At 40.6% G+C, this 18,537-nt stretch overlaps 1 protein-coding gene across 2 annotated transcripts in view; it reads right to left on the reverse strand.

The window, feature by feature from the left end:
• Positions 1 to 653: 653 nt before the first annotated feature.
• CTTNBP2NL (CTTNBP2 N-terminal like) overlaps positions 654 to 18,537 on the reverse strand; it is a 61,125-nt gene continuing 43,241 nt past the window's right edge. For both annotated transcript variants that reach the window (XM_023515507.1, XM_003793881.3), the window contains exons 3-5: positions 9,609 to 9,839; positions 4,719 to 4,826; positions 654 to 3,218 (exon numbers count right to left, since the gene is read on the reverse strand). In XM_023515507.1, coding sequence (XP_023371275.1) covers positions 1,737 to 3,218; positions 4,719 to 4,826; positions 9,609 to 9,839 — 1,821 coding nt within the window. In that variant the 3' untranslated portion in view covers positions 654 to 1,736. The remainder of the gene's footprint in view (positions 3,219 to 4,718; positions 4,827 to 9,608; positions 9,840 to 18,537) is intronic.

Below are 18,537 nucleotides of genomic sequence, written 5' to 3' on the forward strand. Positions count from 1 at the left end.
GCGGTCTAGCATTCTTGCATAGCAACAAACAGGTGGAGATGATGAGGTGCCCTTTAAAATTTTTTTTTAGAGATAGGGCCTCACTCTATCACCTGGGCTGGCTGAAGTGGTGTGATCATAGCTTATTGCAGCCTTGAACTCCTGCAGTCAAGCAATCCTTTTGCCTCAGTCTCCCAAGTATCTAGGGACTACAGATGCACATTAGCACATCTGGCTAACTTTTAAGTTTTGTGTACAGATAGGGTCTTGCTATGTTGCCCAGGCAGGTCTTGAACTCCTGGGCTCAAGTAATCCTCCCAAAGTGCTGGGATTATAGGCATGAGCCTCCTCAGTAAGACGCCTCATTTAAATGGCACTTGGGAACTTCAGTTTGTCATGGCTCCCCCTACTCCCAGCTGTTTTACCTGAGTGAGTGGCTTGTTTCACTCATTTTTATGGCTCACTCAGATTTAGTTTTGTGAGATGGGGTTAGTTTCTCTGCCCTTTTATGAGGCTGAAGACCTTGAATTTCTCTATCACTCTGGGAACAAGATTCCTTCTTTGATGGGGTCCCAGCCACATTGAGCTGCTTTTGGTAGGTAATCTTAATGTGCAATTCTACTTGTCCTTTATGTTATATTGCAAACTTCAAAGATATTATCACACTAATATTCATGTGTTTAAGCGTGTGTATGTTAAACATGTAAAAGGGGTATATGTATCTATACTTCCATTTAGGCAAAAGTTAATTTGGTTCCACGGATACAGACACCAAGTGCTGGCAGCTTGGAGAATAAAAGTAACAATTTGGTAAAACTTGTATAATTCTAACTTATAACATTACAAAGAAGAAATTTTAAGTTATTGCTTTTTGATTACAGAGTAAATATTTCATTCTGTTGCAAAACTTTTATACAGAATGAGTAACCATTTCCTATTCAAGTAACAGCAATCAGAATCAGAAGTTCCTTAAATGACAGTAGATGCTTGAAACACATTTTTCTGAATGGAGATGTGATTTCATTCTATTCAAGACTTTATGCAGGAAACTGGGAGTGACTTAATTTTTCAAAAGTACAAGAAAAATCAGCACCTCAACTGCTTAGTGCTCTGGAGGGCTCTCAAGGGCTCTATAAAGCTCAGCTTTGTGGTGAGTTCACACCCACCTTTAGAAGGATTCCCATTCTACTTATTCAGCCTTGTTTCAGAACACAAAGCTCATTTAAAAACAGTCAGAGAGGATTAAAAGCAGTGTTGGTTTTTCAACATTCAGAATTCATAGAGGATCTCATTTTCTGCAATTAAATGATCCGTTTTGTGTTTTCGCTGCAGAATCACATTCATATGACAGTCATATATCAGGCACTTTAAAAACATAATTCATCTGGAATAAAAATCTGCATGAACCACTTCTGCATAATTCAAAATGAGTGTTGAGTGATTCTAGTCCCAAAATAGACAGCAAATCACCACCTGGTATTCAATTAGCTTTCTCCAACACAAAACGACGGTGACTGCTGAGCTTGAGATGTCTTTGAGGTGCCCTTTTAGCTTCAGTAAAAAGATGTGAGCCATAAAAATCCAATCTACTCAGTTCCTACTTAAAAAAATACAAAAAGGTGAAATACACTAAATGTATTATACAGATGGGTTCAGCTACTATCAAAATAAATAACATAATCTGACTCAATAGTCTGACTCTGAGCTTTTGGACGAAATCTGATGGAATGTCAAAAGTGGAGACTTCCTCCTAGGGACTAGCTGCTGGTAGGCAAAAGTATCTCAACATCCTTGCCATTGGCTACGACAGCATTGGAAGAACAGCTGCTGGCAAGGTCTTCTGTAGTGGTCAAAGAGGATGCCTGGGAATGAGTTTTGGTTAGTGGAGTGGTAGCAGATGGAGAAGGGGTAAGACCAGGTTTCTTGGGTGGGATGGGTGGAGGGTTTCCTCTCTCAGCTCTGGGAATAGTAGGGGACTTGATTCCTGGAGACAGGGGGCTCAGAGGACTGGATACTTTCCCTGGAGTAGGTGAATGGCTGGTGTCACCTCTTGGATTGGCAGTGTTGGCCAAATTTCGATAGTCTGTGCCAAAAGGAGAGCTGTTGGGAGACACTGGCTTGATTGGTCCTTGTTGGCTAGTGAATCTGGAGAGCACCTGAGTGACTGTGTTTCGGGCCAGCTGCTTGGCGGCAGAGTTGTCTATGAGGGTGGGGGACAGGTCCCTGGAGGGAGGACTCTGTAGACCACTGGCTTGCTGGTCCTGATCTGCTTGGGACTGAAATTTGTGTCGAGCTGCATGGAACCGCTGGTTGATCCCTACTTGGTAGGATGACTGGTAGCCGGGGCTGCTGGCTGATGACCCCAGTAAACGCTTAGTTAGTACTGGCGAAGAGCAAGGAGAGGATGTTAGAGAGGAGGAGGCTGTGCTGCTGGGAGATGGTGAGCTCCCACTGGAGGGGAGGTGGCTGGGCATTTGGACTGGAGTCTCAATTCCCACAGGAAACCCACCATTCTCCACTGGTTTCTCTTGGGCTAACGCCACAGATTTTTCCCGTGCAGGCAATTGGTTTTCTACACTGTTGCCTACAATCAGCTCCCTGGTAGTTTGTACTTCTGGTTCACAATGGCCATTGGTTTTTGCATAATAGTAAGTAGGCGTGGTAGGACCAGGCAGGCCAGTGTGTGTCACCTTGGCTATGCTGCTCCCGTGGGTTCTTTCTGCCTGAAAACTCTCTGTTTGGCAAAATACAGACACAAGCATGAGAGGCTCAGTTGCTGTGGCTTTGGATACAGTTACTGTTTTCTTCAGCTGCTCATTAGGACCACTGTGCTGATGAGAAGCCTCTAGGTCCTTCACTATCTTTTTCAAGCTTTCCATTTCTTCTTTCAGGGTTTTGGTTCGGTTCTCTTCTCGGTTCAGTTTTGCTCGCAGTTGTTCCCTTTCGATGTCAAACTCAGACAACTGCTTCTCCACCTGGGCTTCAGTCTGCAAGCCTCGCTTTCTCTCAGCTGCCAGCTCCTCCTCCAGTTTACTCACCCGGCTCTTCTCCTTCTCCAGTTTCAGGCTCAGTTCTCCTGCTTTCTGCCCCTCCTCGGCTGCCTTGCTGGTGGCTTTCTTGCATTCAAGCACCAGCATGGATGAGAGTTGCTTGTGGCGGGAGCGCTCCTCTTCTAGCTGACTAGAGAGCTTCTTCTGCTCTTTTTCAAACTTTTTCACTTGGGACTTTTCAAATTCCAACTAAAAAAAAGAAAAAGCCACCAGACATCTTGATTACAGTAAGAAAACAAAGAGACATACTGCAAAACTGTGGTCAAACAGTCTCCTAGTTAGCTGTTCTCTGGTAGACAGGATTAAAATGTATGCCATGGTGCTCTGACCAAGTATTTCTAAAGTATTAGCATACCTAACACAAAAATGCACACACTACGATTTAATCTTTCTCTGATGGTTTAGTAGGCACTTCTAGATCTTGTATTGTCTCAGGATTATCAGTGGGAATATGATGTATCATTGTGTTGTAGATATGAGGAGAGAACAAAGCATTAGGGCCAATCAAAACAGATGGCAGAAGGCAACATACACAGATTTTGTGATAAATACTCCTGAAAAAAAAAAAAAACAAAAATGTTTGACGTTTCAGTAATAATTCAGTAATAATTTTCTCTGGTTTTAAAAACAAGCAGAGATAGCAGCATTTGAATCATACTTTTTATATGAGTGTAGTCTGTTTCAGTTGTCTTCCCAACCCTAGGTGAGGCAGAGAGACTCCAAGAGAGAGAGAAAGAGCTGAAGGAACTCTTTCAGTCAGTGGTTTCCAAGTGCCTCAATCCATTAATGGATGGGGAAACCAACTTGGTGAGCCATGACCAGAATTTAAAAAAATAAAATAGAAGAGAAACCCTACTAATAGGCGATAAGGGTTGTTATACATCATTTCATGAGATTTTTGTTTCAGGAAATGTGTGTTAGTGTCTACATATACTGGGTGATGATGCAAAAAGTATTTCTTTTCTTTTTCTTTCCTATTTTTTTTTTTTTTTTTGAGAAAGAGCCTCAAGCTGTTGCCCTGGGTAGAGTGCCAAGACATCATAGCTCACAGCAACCTCCAACTCCTGGGCTTAAGTGATTCTCTTGCCTCAGCCTCCCAAGTAGCTGGGACTATAGGCGCCCACCACAATGCCCGGCTATTTTTTGATTGTAGTTGTCGTTGTTTGGCAGGCCTGGGCTGGATTTGAACCGGCCAGCTCTGGTGTATGTGGCTGGCACCTTAGCCGCTTGAGCTACAGGTGCCAAGCCGTAAAAAGTATTTCTTACTGGGGTCCTAAGTCAAAAACACTTTGAGAGCTATAGCTCTAAGTTTGCATTCCATTCCCCAAAATGTAGAGGGGATGGGCAGGATGCTATGCGTCATTATTCTATGGAATAATAGTCCTACAATGAGTGATCTCTGTCAAGAACAGATTTTATGAAAACACAGATTGATTAGCTAAGCACAGAATACCCTATCTTGTTCTTGAAGACTCACAATGTGCTTTTGCATACTGAAAACTCTAACAAATTTAAAGTTAGAAACCTGTTTAATTTTGTTTAAATTTGGTTAAATTGTTTAATCCAGTAGTTTCCATGCTCACAGCCATAAAGCCTATGTTTTGAGGAACCAATTAGCATCCTGCAGAATACTCTTTGAGAAATGCTCTCCTAGGCAAATGCTGCTGTGAATGCCGCCCCCTTCACTACCTGTTGGGTCAGCCTCTCTCTTTCCTTCTCTAGCATGTAGGTGACGTCATCTCCTTCAGCTGTATCCTGTGCGTGCCTTTGCCTTTCTTCCTCAAGGTCTAGGATCACCTTTAAAGAATTAAAAAAAAAAAAAAATTCGTTTTCAAATATCAAGGAATCACACTTATAATATAACCAGAACTAAGTGCCTTAATAAGGACCTAAAATAGTTTCCGAGATTAAATAAATAAACAAATGAAACCCAGCCATGCCCATCCAAGAGCACACAGTCCAGTCGAGTGAAAGATATGAAAGCTATGTGCTCGAAAACAATAAGGTGTTTGCTTTACTTGAAGTATGCACAGAATGGTATGTAAATAGAGAGAAGAGAGCAACTAATTAGTTGTAGGAGTTGAGGAGGTTTTGGAGAAATAATAGAAAGTCCAGGAAACTGAAGCTAGTTTTAGGGCCAGGGTACGTGAAGGAGCAAGATAGGATCCTTTCAGCTTTCTGTGATTTCCAAATCATACAAGAAGGCACTGAACAGGAAGCCTAGATGGAACATGTCAAGTAAGTGACATCTTAACTATGCTATGTTTAATTCATAGTATGCATTTTGTAGATAAGAGGTAAAAAGACTCTCTTGACTTCATATTGCATGCAAAAAAGTTCAATTATATGAATCTTTTTTTTTTTTTTTTTTTTTGAGAGAGCCTAACTCTGTTGCCCATCTGGGTAGGATGCTATGCGTCATCATAGCTCACAGCAACCTCAGACTCCTGGGTTCAAGCTATCCTCATGCTTCAGCTTCCCAAGTAGCTGGGACTACAGGTGCCCACCATGCTGCCTGGCTAATTTTTCTATTTTTAGTAGAGACGGGAGTCTTACTCTTGCTCAGGCTGGTGTCTGACTCCTGAGCTCAGCCAATCCACCTGCCTCAGCCTCCCAGAGTGCTAAGATTCTAGGCATGAGCCACTGCACCCAGCCAATTAACATGGCTGTTAAGTAGATACATTCACAAGGTCCAGCCACCTCCCCCCGAGTTTTTTTTTTTATTTTTATTTTATTTTATTTTTTTTGTCCAAAATAAAGGACACTTTGTTGCCCTTGGTAGAGTGCTGTGGCATCATAGCTCACAACAACCTCAAACTCTTGGGCTTAAGTGATTCTCTTGCCTCAGCCTCCCAAGTAGCTGGGACTATAGGCACATACCACCACACTGGGCAATGTTTTAATTATTGGCAGAGATGGAGTCTCACTATGTTGCTCAGATTGGTCTCAACCTCCTGGCCTTACGCCAAGTGCTGGAATCACAGGCGTAAGCCATTGTGCTCAGCTCACATGGCCTTTTTAATTAACCTGCCTACCCATGTTCCCCTTTTCCTGGTTTTGGTATCAAAGTATTCATCCCAATTTTAAAAATAATACAAATTTAAAGAGACATTTTCCACATAATCCTTTCTACAACCGCAAAATATTCTGAATAGCAATGGAATCTATAGTAGATTCTGCCTGTGTTTTCAAGGGCCCTTGGTCCAGACCTCCAGGCAGAGCTCTGTCATTCCAATGGCCACTTTTCATTATTTCTGCTCACTAACAATTTTTATGAATGGAGACAAAATTTTTTGGGACATAAAATCTCTCTTTAAAAGTAAAATTGAGGGGAGAACCCTGTGGCTCAAAGGAGTAGGGTGCCGGCCCCATATGCCAGAGGTGGCAGGTTCAAACTCAGCCCCGGCCAAAAAAAGAAAAAACTGCAAAACAAAACAAAACAAAAAAACAAGTAAAATTGAGGTGGGTGCAGTGGCAAACCTGTATTATTTGCCACTTTGGTGGCCTCTGAGGCAGGAGGACAGCTTGAGCCCAAGAGTTTGAAGATACAGGAGCTATGATCACCCTGTACTCCAGCCTGGGCCACAAAGCAAAACTCTGTCTCTAAAACAAAACAGAACAACAGAATGGTTTTGGTGGACTTTCTTCTGGTTTAGAAAAACATTTAATTTTTCATTTTAATAGAAAGGCTTTTGGCTAATGGTGGTAACTCATCTCCTCTCTATTTTGAGAGCCCTGTGAAATTAAAGAGATAGAATGAAAGACTAAAAACTCACAAAAACAAAGAGAGTGACTTTATCAGTCAAGAAATTTTAATAACATTTGAGAAGGCAGAGAGGCTGGAGTGTAAGGGAGGAAGTTGTTTTGCCCCATAGGGCCCCACAAATATGGAACCTACAAGTGGCAGGTACTGAGATGAGAAGTTAAACGGACAATTGAAAGTTGGAGGAGTGGCTCAAAGTCTATTTTCAGAGACTTTGTATCCTCACCCTGATTCTTCCTCACAGAATATTAGCAGCCAGGCATCTGCTGCCCAGGCCTATGCCAGATGCTGCTTTATCCACTGAAGAAGTAGCATGTGACAAGCTCAAAATGTGGGGATACCAGCTATGACGGAGAATGGGGGCGAGAAGAGAGGGCTGAATTGGGGTAGACTATCAGGGGTAAACAGAGGAAAGGGAGGTGGGGTGTAAGATAACTAAATCTGTATCTATCATAAAAGAAAGTAATATAAACACCTAAAATTGATAAAGAGAGAGCAGTTTATTATTTAGAAATGTGGAGGTTACCTACCAAATTAAATGGCTAAAAGATATTTGCCTCTAAATATTGGAGAGAATGGGGAATGGAAGAGGTGGACTACAGAACTCTTTTTTTCATTATAAGCAGAGCAACCATATAATTTACTGTTTAAATTAGAACACTGCTGAGAGTCAAATAGGGTATTGTTAATAACCATGCCAATGTGATAGGCAAAACTGGAACTATGAGCACACTAATTATAAACTTCAAAGTCAGTATTCTACTTTGACAAACCACTTAACAGGATAAACAGACATTTAGTTTCAAAAATTAATACTCATTTAAAACATTTTTACATTGAGATACAGTATGAAGACATTCTGAATTATTTTTAACTTATTCCTCTCTCCAATCATAGAACCACAAACGTGCCAACACTACACCTCTCTGGAGCATGAAAGCTACCCAGCCCCTTTAACACAACTCAGTTACATCATGTGTGAAGTGGAAATAAAGCTTGTCTGTCAAACAAGCATGTTGTGAAGATTTTCTTAATCCCCACAATTTAGGTAACTAACACCAACCTACTGATAGATTTTATTTTTATTTATTTATTTTTTTGTGGCATGCTATTGTCCTGTTTCCTGGGCTAGAGTGTGTGGCATCATTGCAGCTCATGCAACCTCAAACTCTTGGGCTCGAGCGATCCTCCTGCCTCAGACTCACAAATAGTTGGGACTAGAGGTACATGTCACCACATTTGACTGATTTTTCTATTTTTTTGTAGAGATGGGATATATGCTTGCTCAGGAATATACCTGAACCTCAAGCAATCTCAAACTCCTGGCCTCAAGCAATCCTCCCACCTTAGCCTCCCAAAGTGCTAGGATTATAGGCATGAGCCACCACATTTGGCCCATTGACACCTTTTAAATTGGAGCATAAATATTTTCAGATTATCTTATTCTAGACCAGAGGTTAATCTTTTCTGGGTCTTGGGAAACTCTGACAGTCTGATTAAGTTTTGGACAAATGTATTTCCTATAAAATATATAAACTTTATCATTTTACATATTTTATGGAGGGCCATGGAAGATCTGAGGCCCATTCATGGTTATGGCCCACCCTGGCCTTTCATGTGGGCTCTGTGAAGAGAAAGAAAAGATCACAGGCAAAACCTGGAGCCCAAGTAATTTATCAGATGCAATTTAAGCAGATGGCTTTAATGCTAGTAACCTTAAAAGTGAGGTCCACCATATTTTGCAGCTGCTAACCCAATTTTTTTTTTTTTTGAGACAGCGCCTCAAGCTGTTGCCCTGAGTAGAGTACCGTGGCGTCACAGCTCACAGCAACCTCCAACTCCTGGGCTCAAGCGAGTCTCCTGCCTCTACCTCCCAAGTAGCTGGGATTACAGATGCCCACCACAATGCCTGGCTATTTTTTGGTTGCAGCTGTCACTGTTGTTTGGCGGGCCCAGGCTGGATTTGAACCCGCCAGCTCAGGTATATGTGGCTGGTGCCTTAGCCATTTGAGCCACGGGCACCGAGCCAACCTAATTTTTCGAAATGTTTTCTACTAAATGTACTGATATCCTCTTTGTTTGGTATATAAATTTAAACCAATAGGTTTAAAAAAAACAAAACAAAACAACAAAACACAAACTGCAGCCAAGCATCTTTTCAGGCCAAGTTTGAGCAGTAAATAACAAGTTTGGGGAAGACATTCATAAGTGCTAGAATTCCACTTAGATGAGGTAGAGGAAGGAAAGCACAACTTTCCTTTCCTGACTTAGGAGCGGTCAGACGTATGGAACCAAACACACACACACAGAGTTTCCTAACAGGGTAGAACAGCTTTAAAGTAAAGAACCCTATGGACTGTTTATGGTTTCATGAGTAATAAAATGTAATGAAACTCAAAACTAGGAATAAATGGAAATAACTATTGGCTTGTGTGTTTATCAGGTAAATTCTCTCTGTCTTGGATATAACATTCCCCAAATACCTGTTTATCCTATTTATCACTTAAGTAAGCAAACAGAGAATGCTCCATTCAGCCACAAGCTTGGTCAAAACCCAGTAGGTTGCCACAGTTTGGATGATCAAGAACTAGAAAAACACATCAAGTATTTTGGAGTACATAGCAAGAAGAAATGCCATGTTAATAATGTGTCTGGCACATTCCTTGAATTAATGTTTGGAATAACCTGTGTCTATCTCTTGTCTCACTGCTGTGAGACACCCAGCTGACAAGAATAACGCCTGCAAGAAGTTATCAGGCATCTCTTGGAAAGTCTGTGTGAGGACCTGTGCAGCACACAGCCCCGGGAGCGCCGACCTTTCGGTGCCTGCTCTCGGCAGCGGCCAGCTGGGACAGCATGCGCTCCTGCATGTTCTTGCACTGCTTCATCACCACCTTGAGAATGGACAGTGGGTTTGCGCAGACCGGCTGCTTTTCACCATCACTTTTCTCCTTCAGCGCTTCAAAATCTCTCTGTAGAGCCATCAAAGGATCACTGATATTATATTTCCCATAGCGTTCTTCAATAAAAGTATCTCTGTGCTGGGCCTAGAAAGAGGAAAAAAAATATTTTGCTTTTAAAAAGTAGTAAGGACTAGGAATTGCTATTTAATAGTTATGCCTCAAAGGTGGTGGTGTAAGTACCAATGTAATCAATCTGCTGACTACAAATTAGACTGAGCCAACTAAACGCAGAAATAACATCAGAAAGGTGGTATGGTATGGTAGTAACAAGAACCAACTTACACAGAGCTAACTATGTTTAGACATTAACCTAAGCATTTATAGTCATATTAACTGATTTAATATTTACAACTCTATCATCTCCATACTGCAGATGAGAAAACTATTATAGAGAGGCTAAGCTTATTCTTGATTACTCACATATAACAAGCTGTCAGAATTGGGATTTAAACCCAGGTAGTCTGGCTTCAACGTCCCTAACCACCATATTCACTGCTAACCATAACCATATTCACTGCTTCTGCTTATCAATGCTTATATTATCAGCAGGTATTTCTGACCTTTTTTTTTTCTGTGTTATAGCATTTGCATTTCTGAAATATGTTAAACATGATAATTTTATGAGACCCAATAAAGTGCAAGCAGACTTGCATGTGAAGGATGCTAAAGTTAAGTGTGGTCATATTTTAAGCCAGGATTACTTGTGATTTGTGTATTTGAAACTGTACTCAGTTGTTGATGGGTCAAGAGGGTTGATGTTCTCACAATCACAGGGGCAGACAAAATGTCTTCTGCCTGCTGCCAGATTCTACCCGCCTTCTTGGCTCTATTCAGCTGCTCCCTTCCATCTTCCTTTTTGTCTCCTTGGGGGCTTGATAAACTTTAGGGATAAAAGAAAGTGAGAAGAGGATACAGGCTGGTGCTTGAGTCTTGTCTAGGGTTTTAGGCCTGGTGCCAAGTCAAGGAGCTAAGGATCAGAAGGTGAGTGGAAAGATTGCCAGCCTTTTCTCTTCTTATCTCTGTGAGAAAGAGCTCGAAGCAGTACTTCCTATGAACATGATATATTACACACATGCTAACATTAATAATGCTAATTATTACTTTATTCTCCAGAGCTCAAAAAGTTTCTTGAAAAATTTTACAATAAAAAAGGAAACGGGATTGAGGAAATGTTCTCAAAAATCACAGGAAAGTACTACATAATTTAAGCTTTCAGATTAAATATAGTTATGAAAACTACTGGCATTTATCCACTTATAAAAACCATTTCATCAATAGTTATGTTTTCTGAGCACTGCCATCCATGAATAGGAACCCATCTGAAAAGAAAAGGAAATTCACAATTCAATGGCCATGCTTTAATTTAAAGAAATTCTCAAGGGAATAAAGGAAACATGGGGTTTCTTTAACACAGAAGTATGTTTCAGTGTTGACAATCTCATGCTTTCTTCTTCCCTGACTTTCCAAGTTTAAGTTCCAGTAATTATTTAGCATTATGCTACAATTTCATGTTAGTATCAGTTAGCAAATGTTCAAAGCAGAGTTAGAAACCCTGGGTTTCACCTCTGGCTGGATTACAACTATCTTAAGGTATGACATTATTGGAGTATTTGGCTGATATTTGTATATGGGAAATACGAAGAGAGAATCCATTTGTTTCTTTAAGTTACTAATAACCATCTTTCTTTCTTTCTTTTTTTTTTTGAGACAGTGTCTTACTATGTCGCCCTTGGTAGAATGCTGTGGCATCACAGCTCACAGCAACCCCAATCACTTGGGCTTAAGCGATTCTCTTGCCTCAGCCTCCCAAGTAGGTGGGACTACAGGCACCCACCACAACACCCAGCTATTTTTGGTTGTAGCTGTCATTGTCTGGCAGGCCCGGGCTGGATTCAAATCATCAGCCTGGGTGTATGTGGCTTGTGCCCTAGCCACTGACCTACAGGTGCTGAGCCCATAACCATCTTTCTAACATCTCATTAGAAGTATGTGTGTGTATGTGTGAGAGAGAGAGAGAGAAAGAGAGAGAAAGTGGGGACGGGGGTTGAAAGACAGTTCAATACAATTTTTTTCAGCTCTAAATTAAAAAAGGAATTATCAGCATTTGTTTAGGATGGAGAAAGAACAGATCAATTCCTGAACCAGCCATTTTAATTATTATTTCAAATTATTTGACAGTAAAACAAAAAGAGCTAGCTACATTTTAAAAGCAATAATGTCAAACAACATGGGACTCATCAGTGTTCTCCTTTTTACCTATAAAAATATGAAATGGATAACCTAGAATTCAATGAAAGCATCCATTTGTAGCTACTAATGTCCTAAGGCATTCTTGGGCCACATTTAGAAAAAACACTTAGACAAAGGAAGCAAAAATCTCTTTAAAGCAGTTGAAATACTACTCTTCTGTCTCAGTTCTTATTCCTGACAACCATTTCTGTATGGTTAATGATCTAAGGAAGAATTATTGGTACTGAAATTGGTTTAGTACGGCATAAAGGAAACAGAAAAAGCAAACCTAAATATTTGTATGACTTTTCCTTTTAAAGCACTATGGAGAAAGGGGGATGGGAGAGAAGGAGCTGGGACTACAATTCATGACCTTGACATCAGATCTGCTGAGAAGCTGTCTCTCAGGTTTGAGTACTATATATTTAACTAATCCTGAAAATATAACTTTTTAAAACCCATACTGTGATTACCCTGTATAATTAATAAGCACCACAGATTTGTGAGTAATAGACAAGAGCTTCTTTGGTGAAGTCTCAGCCTGAGAACAGTTGTTAGGCCGTCTGTTTTCTCTTGAAGTACTTCACAGTAATTCCATAATCACTTGCATAGTAATTATAAGTTATGTAAAATAGATGGCTTTGCCTGTAAAGGAAAAGGATCTGTAGGATAATCTAAAAACGGCTCCTTGTCAGAGAGCAATTCTTTTAAGTACATTCTAATATGAGGCCAAATATAGGAAAGGTGAATTCAGAGTCTCTGTTTACTATACCAAACACTGGACTGGAAATGGGAAATGGACTATGTTGTTTTTTAACTCAATGATATAGTCAGGAGAACTATATGGATTATAGGTTCATTGGTGCAAATAATAACAACAGTAACCAAAACCAGGTTTGAAGAATGAAAAGAGCTTTAATGGAAGTGTGTGATACTTACCTATTCCTGCATAATATAAACTCATCTCAAAACCAAGCAGCTTAAATAACAGACATTTTAAAAAATCTCATAGGCCAAGATCAGTGGTATCTATAATCTGAGCACTCTGGGAAGTTGAAGTGGGAGGATTCCTTGAGATCAGGAGTTTAAGACCAGCTTGAGCAACAGAGAGACCCTGTCTCTACTAGAAACAGAAAAATTAGCCAGGCTTTGTGGTGGTCTCCTATAGACTTACCTACTTGAAAGGCCGAGGCAGGAGGACTGCTTAAACCCAGGAGTTAGAGGTTGCTGTTAGCTAGGCTGATGCCAGGGCACCATAGCTTGGGGCAACAGAGTGAGACTCTGTCTCAAAAATAAAAACAAACCAACAAAAAACCCTCATACAGTTGCTGGAGAGGCTAGTTGAGTGGCTTCTAGCTCAGGGTCTCAGGAGAGTTCAGACAAGCTGTTGGCCAGGGCTGTTGTCATCTAAAGCCATAACTGGGGCTGGTGAATCCATTTCCAAGCTTATTTACTTGGCTATGGTATAGGCCTTGGTGCCAGCTTCCCATAAAGCAGAGACAGAGAGGCCAAGGTGGAAATCCTAGTGTCTTTTAAAATCTAATCTTGGAAGCAGCCAGGCACAGTGGGTGGTGCCTATAATCCCAGCTACTTGAGAGGCTGAGGTGGAAAAATCCTTTGGGGCTAGGAGTTTCAGACCAGCCTGGACAAACACAGCAAGACTTCATTTCTTAAACAAAACAAAACAACAACCAAAAAAACCCAAACCAAAATCCCCTAAGGTTGAAGTGACACATCATCAGTTCTGATGTATTCTCTTAGTCATACACATCAACCCTGGTAAATTCGGGAGGGGACTATTCAAGGGTAGGAATATCACTGGGGGCCATCTTGGAGGCTGGCTACAAGGTGAACGACTAGATGTGCTACCACCAACAGTCATCCCACACGTCTGTATTTAAAGACCAAGTATCATACTCAAAATTGTTATTGATATTTTTAGCTATTTTATAAGAAAATTTAAATGATCTTAAATTTGAGTTTTGGGGGAAAGTTCAGTAATAAAGCTAAAGCCAATTTATTGCAACTTCATTATTTTTAATTCAATGACAGTGTACACTTTACCTGAACAGAAATTTCTACATTGTCAGAAAACAAGACAGTCTTTTCATTTCAGACAACAGGAAAATAACTGGCTGGTTAGACAGATTCAGTGATAGAAAAGTTTTGTCATAGCAGACAAAACACACTAGTCACCTATTACTCATTTATTTCTACTGTCACAGGCTGAATCAAACAAACCACTACTGAAAGCTAAAAATAAAAATCACATAATACCTTTGGAGTCTGCCTACTTGCTTTCTGAAAATTTCAGCTATATTATTCTTAACTTCAAAAAAGAAATATAAAGTTGTCATCTCCTCCCCACTTCACAATATGTGCGTGTCTGAGTGTATATTCCAATCTTTCTGTTTTTTTATATACAGTCTCACTTTGTTGACCCAGGCCAAAGTGCCATGGCATCGGTCTAGCTCACAGCAACCTCTAACTCCTGGGTTCAAGTGATCCTCCTGCCTGAGCTTCCCAAGTAGCTGGGTCTACAGGAGACCACCACAAAGCCTGGTTAATTTTTCTATTTTTGGTAGACACAGGGTCTTGCTCTTGCTCACTCTGGTCTCGAACTCCTGAGCTCAAGCAATCCTCTGGCTTCCACCTCCCAGAGTGTTGGGATTACAGGCGTGAGCTATTGTGCCCGGCCCTTTAAAGTAGGAAATCAATCTCTTTATTCTTTGGATGATCAGTGTTCACATGAAAAGTGGTTCCATATCTTAAGATAAAGAATAAAAGGCCTGTTTAATTCAACTACAAGGTTTTATTTCCAAGGCTTAGGCTGGTACCATAATTGGACTAGGATGTTTTTCTGCCATTTATGAAGCAATTCTGAACTGATATTATTTTTGTTTTGGGTTTTGTTTTTTTTTTTTTTTTTGAGACAAGGTCTTGTTCTGTTGCCTGGGCTACAGCACAGCAGTGGTGTCATTATAGGTCCCTGCAATCTCACACTCCTGGGCTGAAGGGATACTCTTGCCTCAGCCTCCTGAGTAGCCAGGCCTACAGGTGCGTGCCATGATGTCTGGCTAAGTTTTGCTAAAATGATTTGTGGGGTCAGGGTCTTGCTATTGCTCAGGCTGGTCTCAAGCTCCTGGCTTCAAGTGATCCTCCCACCTCAGCCTCCCAAAGTGCCAGCTAAGATTACAGGCATGAGCACACACAGCCTGAAATGACTCTTTTAAAAGTAATCAGCAATTATGATTGTGCGGTATTTTAAAAACTCTGAATATCTCTCGGGAAGGGACCAGAAAGACAAAGTATATGATTCCAAGACAGTTTTGTTAAGGCTACCAAAAGTACTCTACAGTGAATCATTTTCACATATAAATGAGATCTCTTAACTGCCAAATAATTCACATTCTGGAATCCCTAATAGACTATAAAGAGCTGCGCGAGCACCTGGAAGTAGAACACCTATTCTGGATGAAAGTGATGACAAACTTATAAAGACACCCTGTGGAAATGCCTTTTCAATTGCTGAAAGAAAGTAGATTTTAAAGTTTGATAATACTGATAAAAAAGGGCTCAGACTCATTTAAATTAAAATTTAATTTTTGGAAAATGGTCTAGAATTTAACACTACAGTAAAGAGAGAAAATTTTAATGACTTAAAAAAAATATTCAACTGGGGTGGCGCCTGTGGCTCAGTTGGTACGGCGCCGGCCCCATATACCGAGGGTGGCAGGTTCAAACCCGGCCCCAGCCAAACTGCAACAACAATAAAACAAAATAGCCAGGACTTGTGGCGGGAGCCTGTAGTCCCAGCTACTTGGGAGGCTGAGGCAAGAGAATCGCCTAAGCTCAGGAGTTGGAGGTTGCTGTGAGCTGTGTGATGCCACGGCACTCTACCAAAGGGCATAAAGTGAGACAACTTTGAAGGTTCCCTCTGGAGTCAACTTGCACCACAGATATTTACAAAAGCAATTATTTACATATATAAGGACAGGTAGTCACTTCTTATTATTTATTTGACTAAAATGTAATAACTTCTATTCAAGACTATAAATGGTTAAATTTAGTACAAATAGTCCAAGTGGGATACTTCTAGGCAGCAGGCTGCCTGGTGACAGCCTAAGAATATGGGTAAATAGCATCATGTAGCTGCTTCAATGTTCAAATTCCATAGTCCTGTGAAAAGTTCTAATCAAACTAAGATAAAATGTTTTAAGATTTTTATTCTTTTTTTCTGTTTTATTTTTTGGCCTAGGTATGTGGTCAAAACAAGTTAGGTACATATTCTGGACTAGGTTCACATGAATACCTTTTTAAGATGGGGAAGAAAATGTGTACAGGAATTCAAGTACTGAACAGATTAATGAACTGATAAAGGTAGAATGCTCTGGATATAAAGTAAGAATCCTAAACTATATTTTTTTATTTATTATTATTATATATATATTTTTGGAGACAGAGTCTTGCTCTTTTGCCTGAGTTAGGGTACCTTGGCATCAGCCTAGGTCATAGCAGCCTCAAACTACTGCCCCAGCCTCCTAAGTAGCTGAGACTACAGGTGCCTGCCACAACACTCAGCTAATTTTTCTATTTTTAGTAGAGATGGGGTCTTGCTCTTGCTCAGGCTGGTCTCAAACTCCTGAGCTCAAGCAGTCCTCCCCATCTCGGCCTCTCAGAGTGCTAGGATTACAGATGTGAACCAACTGGCTCTAAAATATAATTTTTTTTTTTTGAGACATGAGCCTCAAGCTGTCCCCCTGGGTAGAGTGCCGTGGCATCGCAGCTCACAGCAACCTCCAACTCCTGGGCTCAAGCGAGTCTCCTGCCTCAGCCTCCCAAGTAGCTGGGACCACAGGCGCCCGCCACAACACCCGGCTATTTTTTAGTTGCAGCCGTCATTGTTGTTTGGCGGGCCCGGGCTGGATTCGAACCCATCACCTTGGGTGTACATGGCTGGCGCCTTAGCCACTTGAGCCACAGGCGCCGAGCCTAAAACATAATTTTTGAAATCGTTTATTTTTTCGAGCACTTTTGGGTTTAAAATTGAGCAGAAGGTGTAGAGATTTTCCATATACCGCCTGCCCACATATGCAAAGCATCCTCCATTATCAACATTATTACTACAGTGATACATTTGTTCCAACTGAAAAAGTGTAATTTAAAACATCTTTTTCTTTATTTTTCATCAAAAAATTTGTATTTCTTCTTTTATCATCCCAGAATATTAGGGGGCATACACATCTTGTTTACATACTTTGCTTTCATACAGGTTGAGACTAAGTTAGACATGTGAGTATGCCCTTCACCCAGATAGTATGTATATACTGTCCTCAATAGGTGTGAATTTGCTCATTGAAAAAAGTTATAATTGTTAATGATATATATCAGGAGTGTCCAACCTTTTAGCTTCTCTGGGCCACGCCGGAAAAAGAGTTGTCTTGGGCCACACATTAAATATATAAACACTAAAGAAAGGTGAGGAGCAAAAAAAGGTCTGTGCAAATTTTGTGACATTTGCCACCATAGAAAAGTAAAAAAGTCCTCTGATAATCCTAATTTTGCAGTGGACTTAATTACTCAGAGAATCTTACAAAACTGTTGAGCAGTTCCCAAGTTTGCAATCACTAATATAGAAAATACACATATCCAAGTAATAAAACATCTTGGGTTTTGGGGGATTTTTTTTATTATAAAAGTAAAAGAAAATGGGCAACATAAAATTAGTGGGATATGTGAGATTGTATTTGAGAAATTAATGCATCAATATCTGGTTTGATGTAAGTAGTTGTAAATCTCAGTGAGCTCTCAAGGTGCTCATCATATATTTTGGTTCTAATTTTACTCTTAATGTGTTTTTTCTTGAAAATAGTTGCTCGCAAATGTAGGTACTGCCAAAAAGTGAAGGCATGAATATGGAGTGATTGTGAAGCCAGGGATATTTGTCTCTGGCCAGACAGGACCTATAAAAGGCCAGTAAAGAGACATGATCAAATTTTTCCTTATGTTGAACATCAGATTGCAACTCTATGCACTCCCTTTAAAAACTGCCAGGTAGGCTCGGTACCTGTGGCTCAAGTGGCTAAGGCACCAGCCACGTACACCGGAGCTGGTGGGTTTGAATCCAGCCTGGGCCCACCAAACAACAATGATGGCTGCAACCAAAAAGTAGCCAGGCATGTGGTGGGCACCTGTAGTCCCAGCTATTTGGGAGGCTGAGGCAAGAGAATCGCTTAAACCCAAGAGTTGGAAGTTGCCGTGAGCTGTGATGCCACAGTACTCTACCCAGGGCAACAGCTTGAGGCTCTGTCTCAAAAAATTAAAAAATAAATAAATAAATAAATAAATAAAAATTGGCAGGTAACATATTTACATTGACTGATAATAGAGTTGCAAATACACCTAAATATCGACTATTTTCTTGGAAATCTTAAAAATCTGTTTTCTTTTTTTTTTTTGAGACAGAGCCTCAAGCTATTCCCCTAGGTAGAATGCCATGGCATCACAGCTCACAGCAACCTCCAACTCCTGGGCTCAAGCGAGTCTCCTGCCT

The sequence above is a fragment of the Otolemur garnettii genome, unplaced genomic scaffold (genome assembly GCF_000181295.1).
Source record: "Otolemur garnettii isolate 467f Iridium unplaced genomic scaffold, OtoGar3 scaffold00073, whole genome shotgun sequence".
In the NCBI taxonomy this organism is placed as follows: domain Eukaryota; kingdom Metazoa; phylum Chordata; class Mammalia; order Primates; family Galagidae; genus Otolemur; species Otolemur garnettii.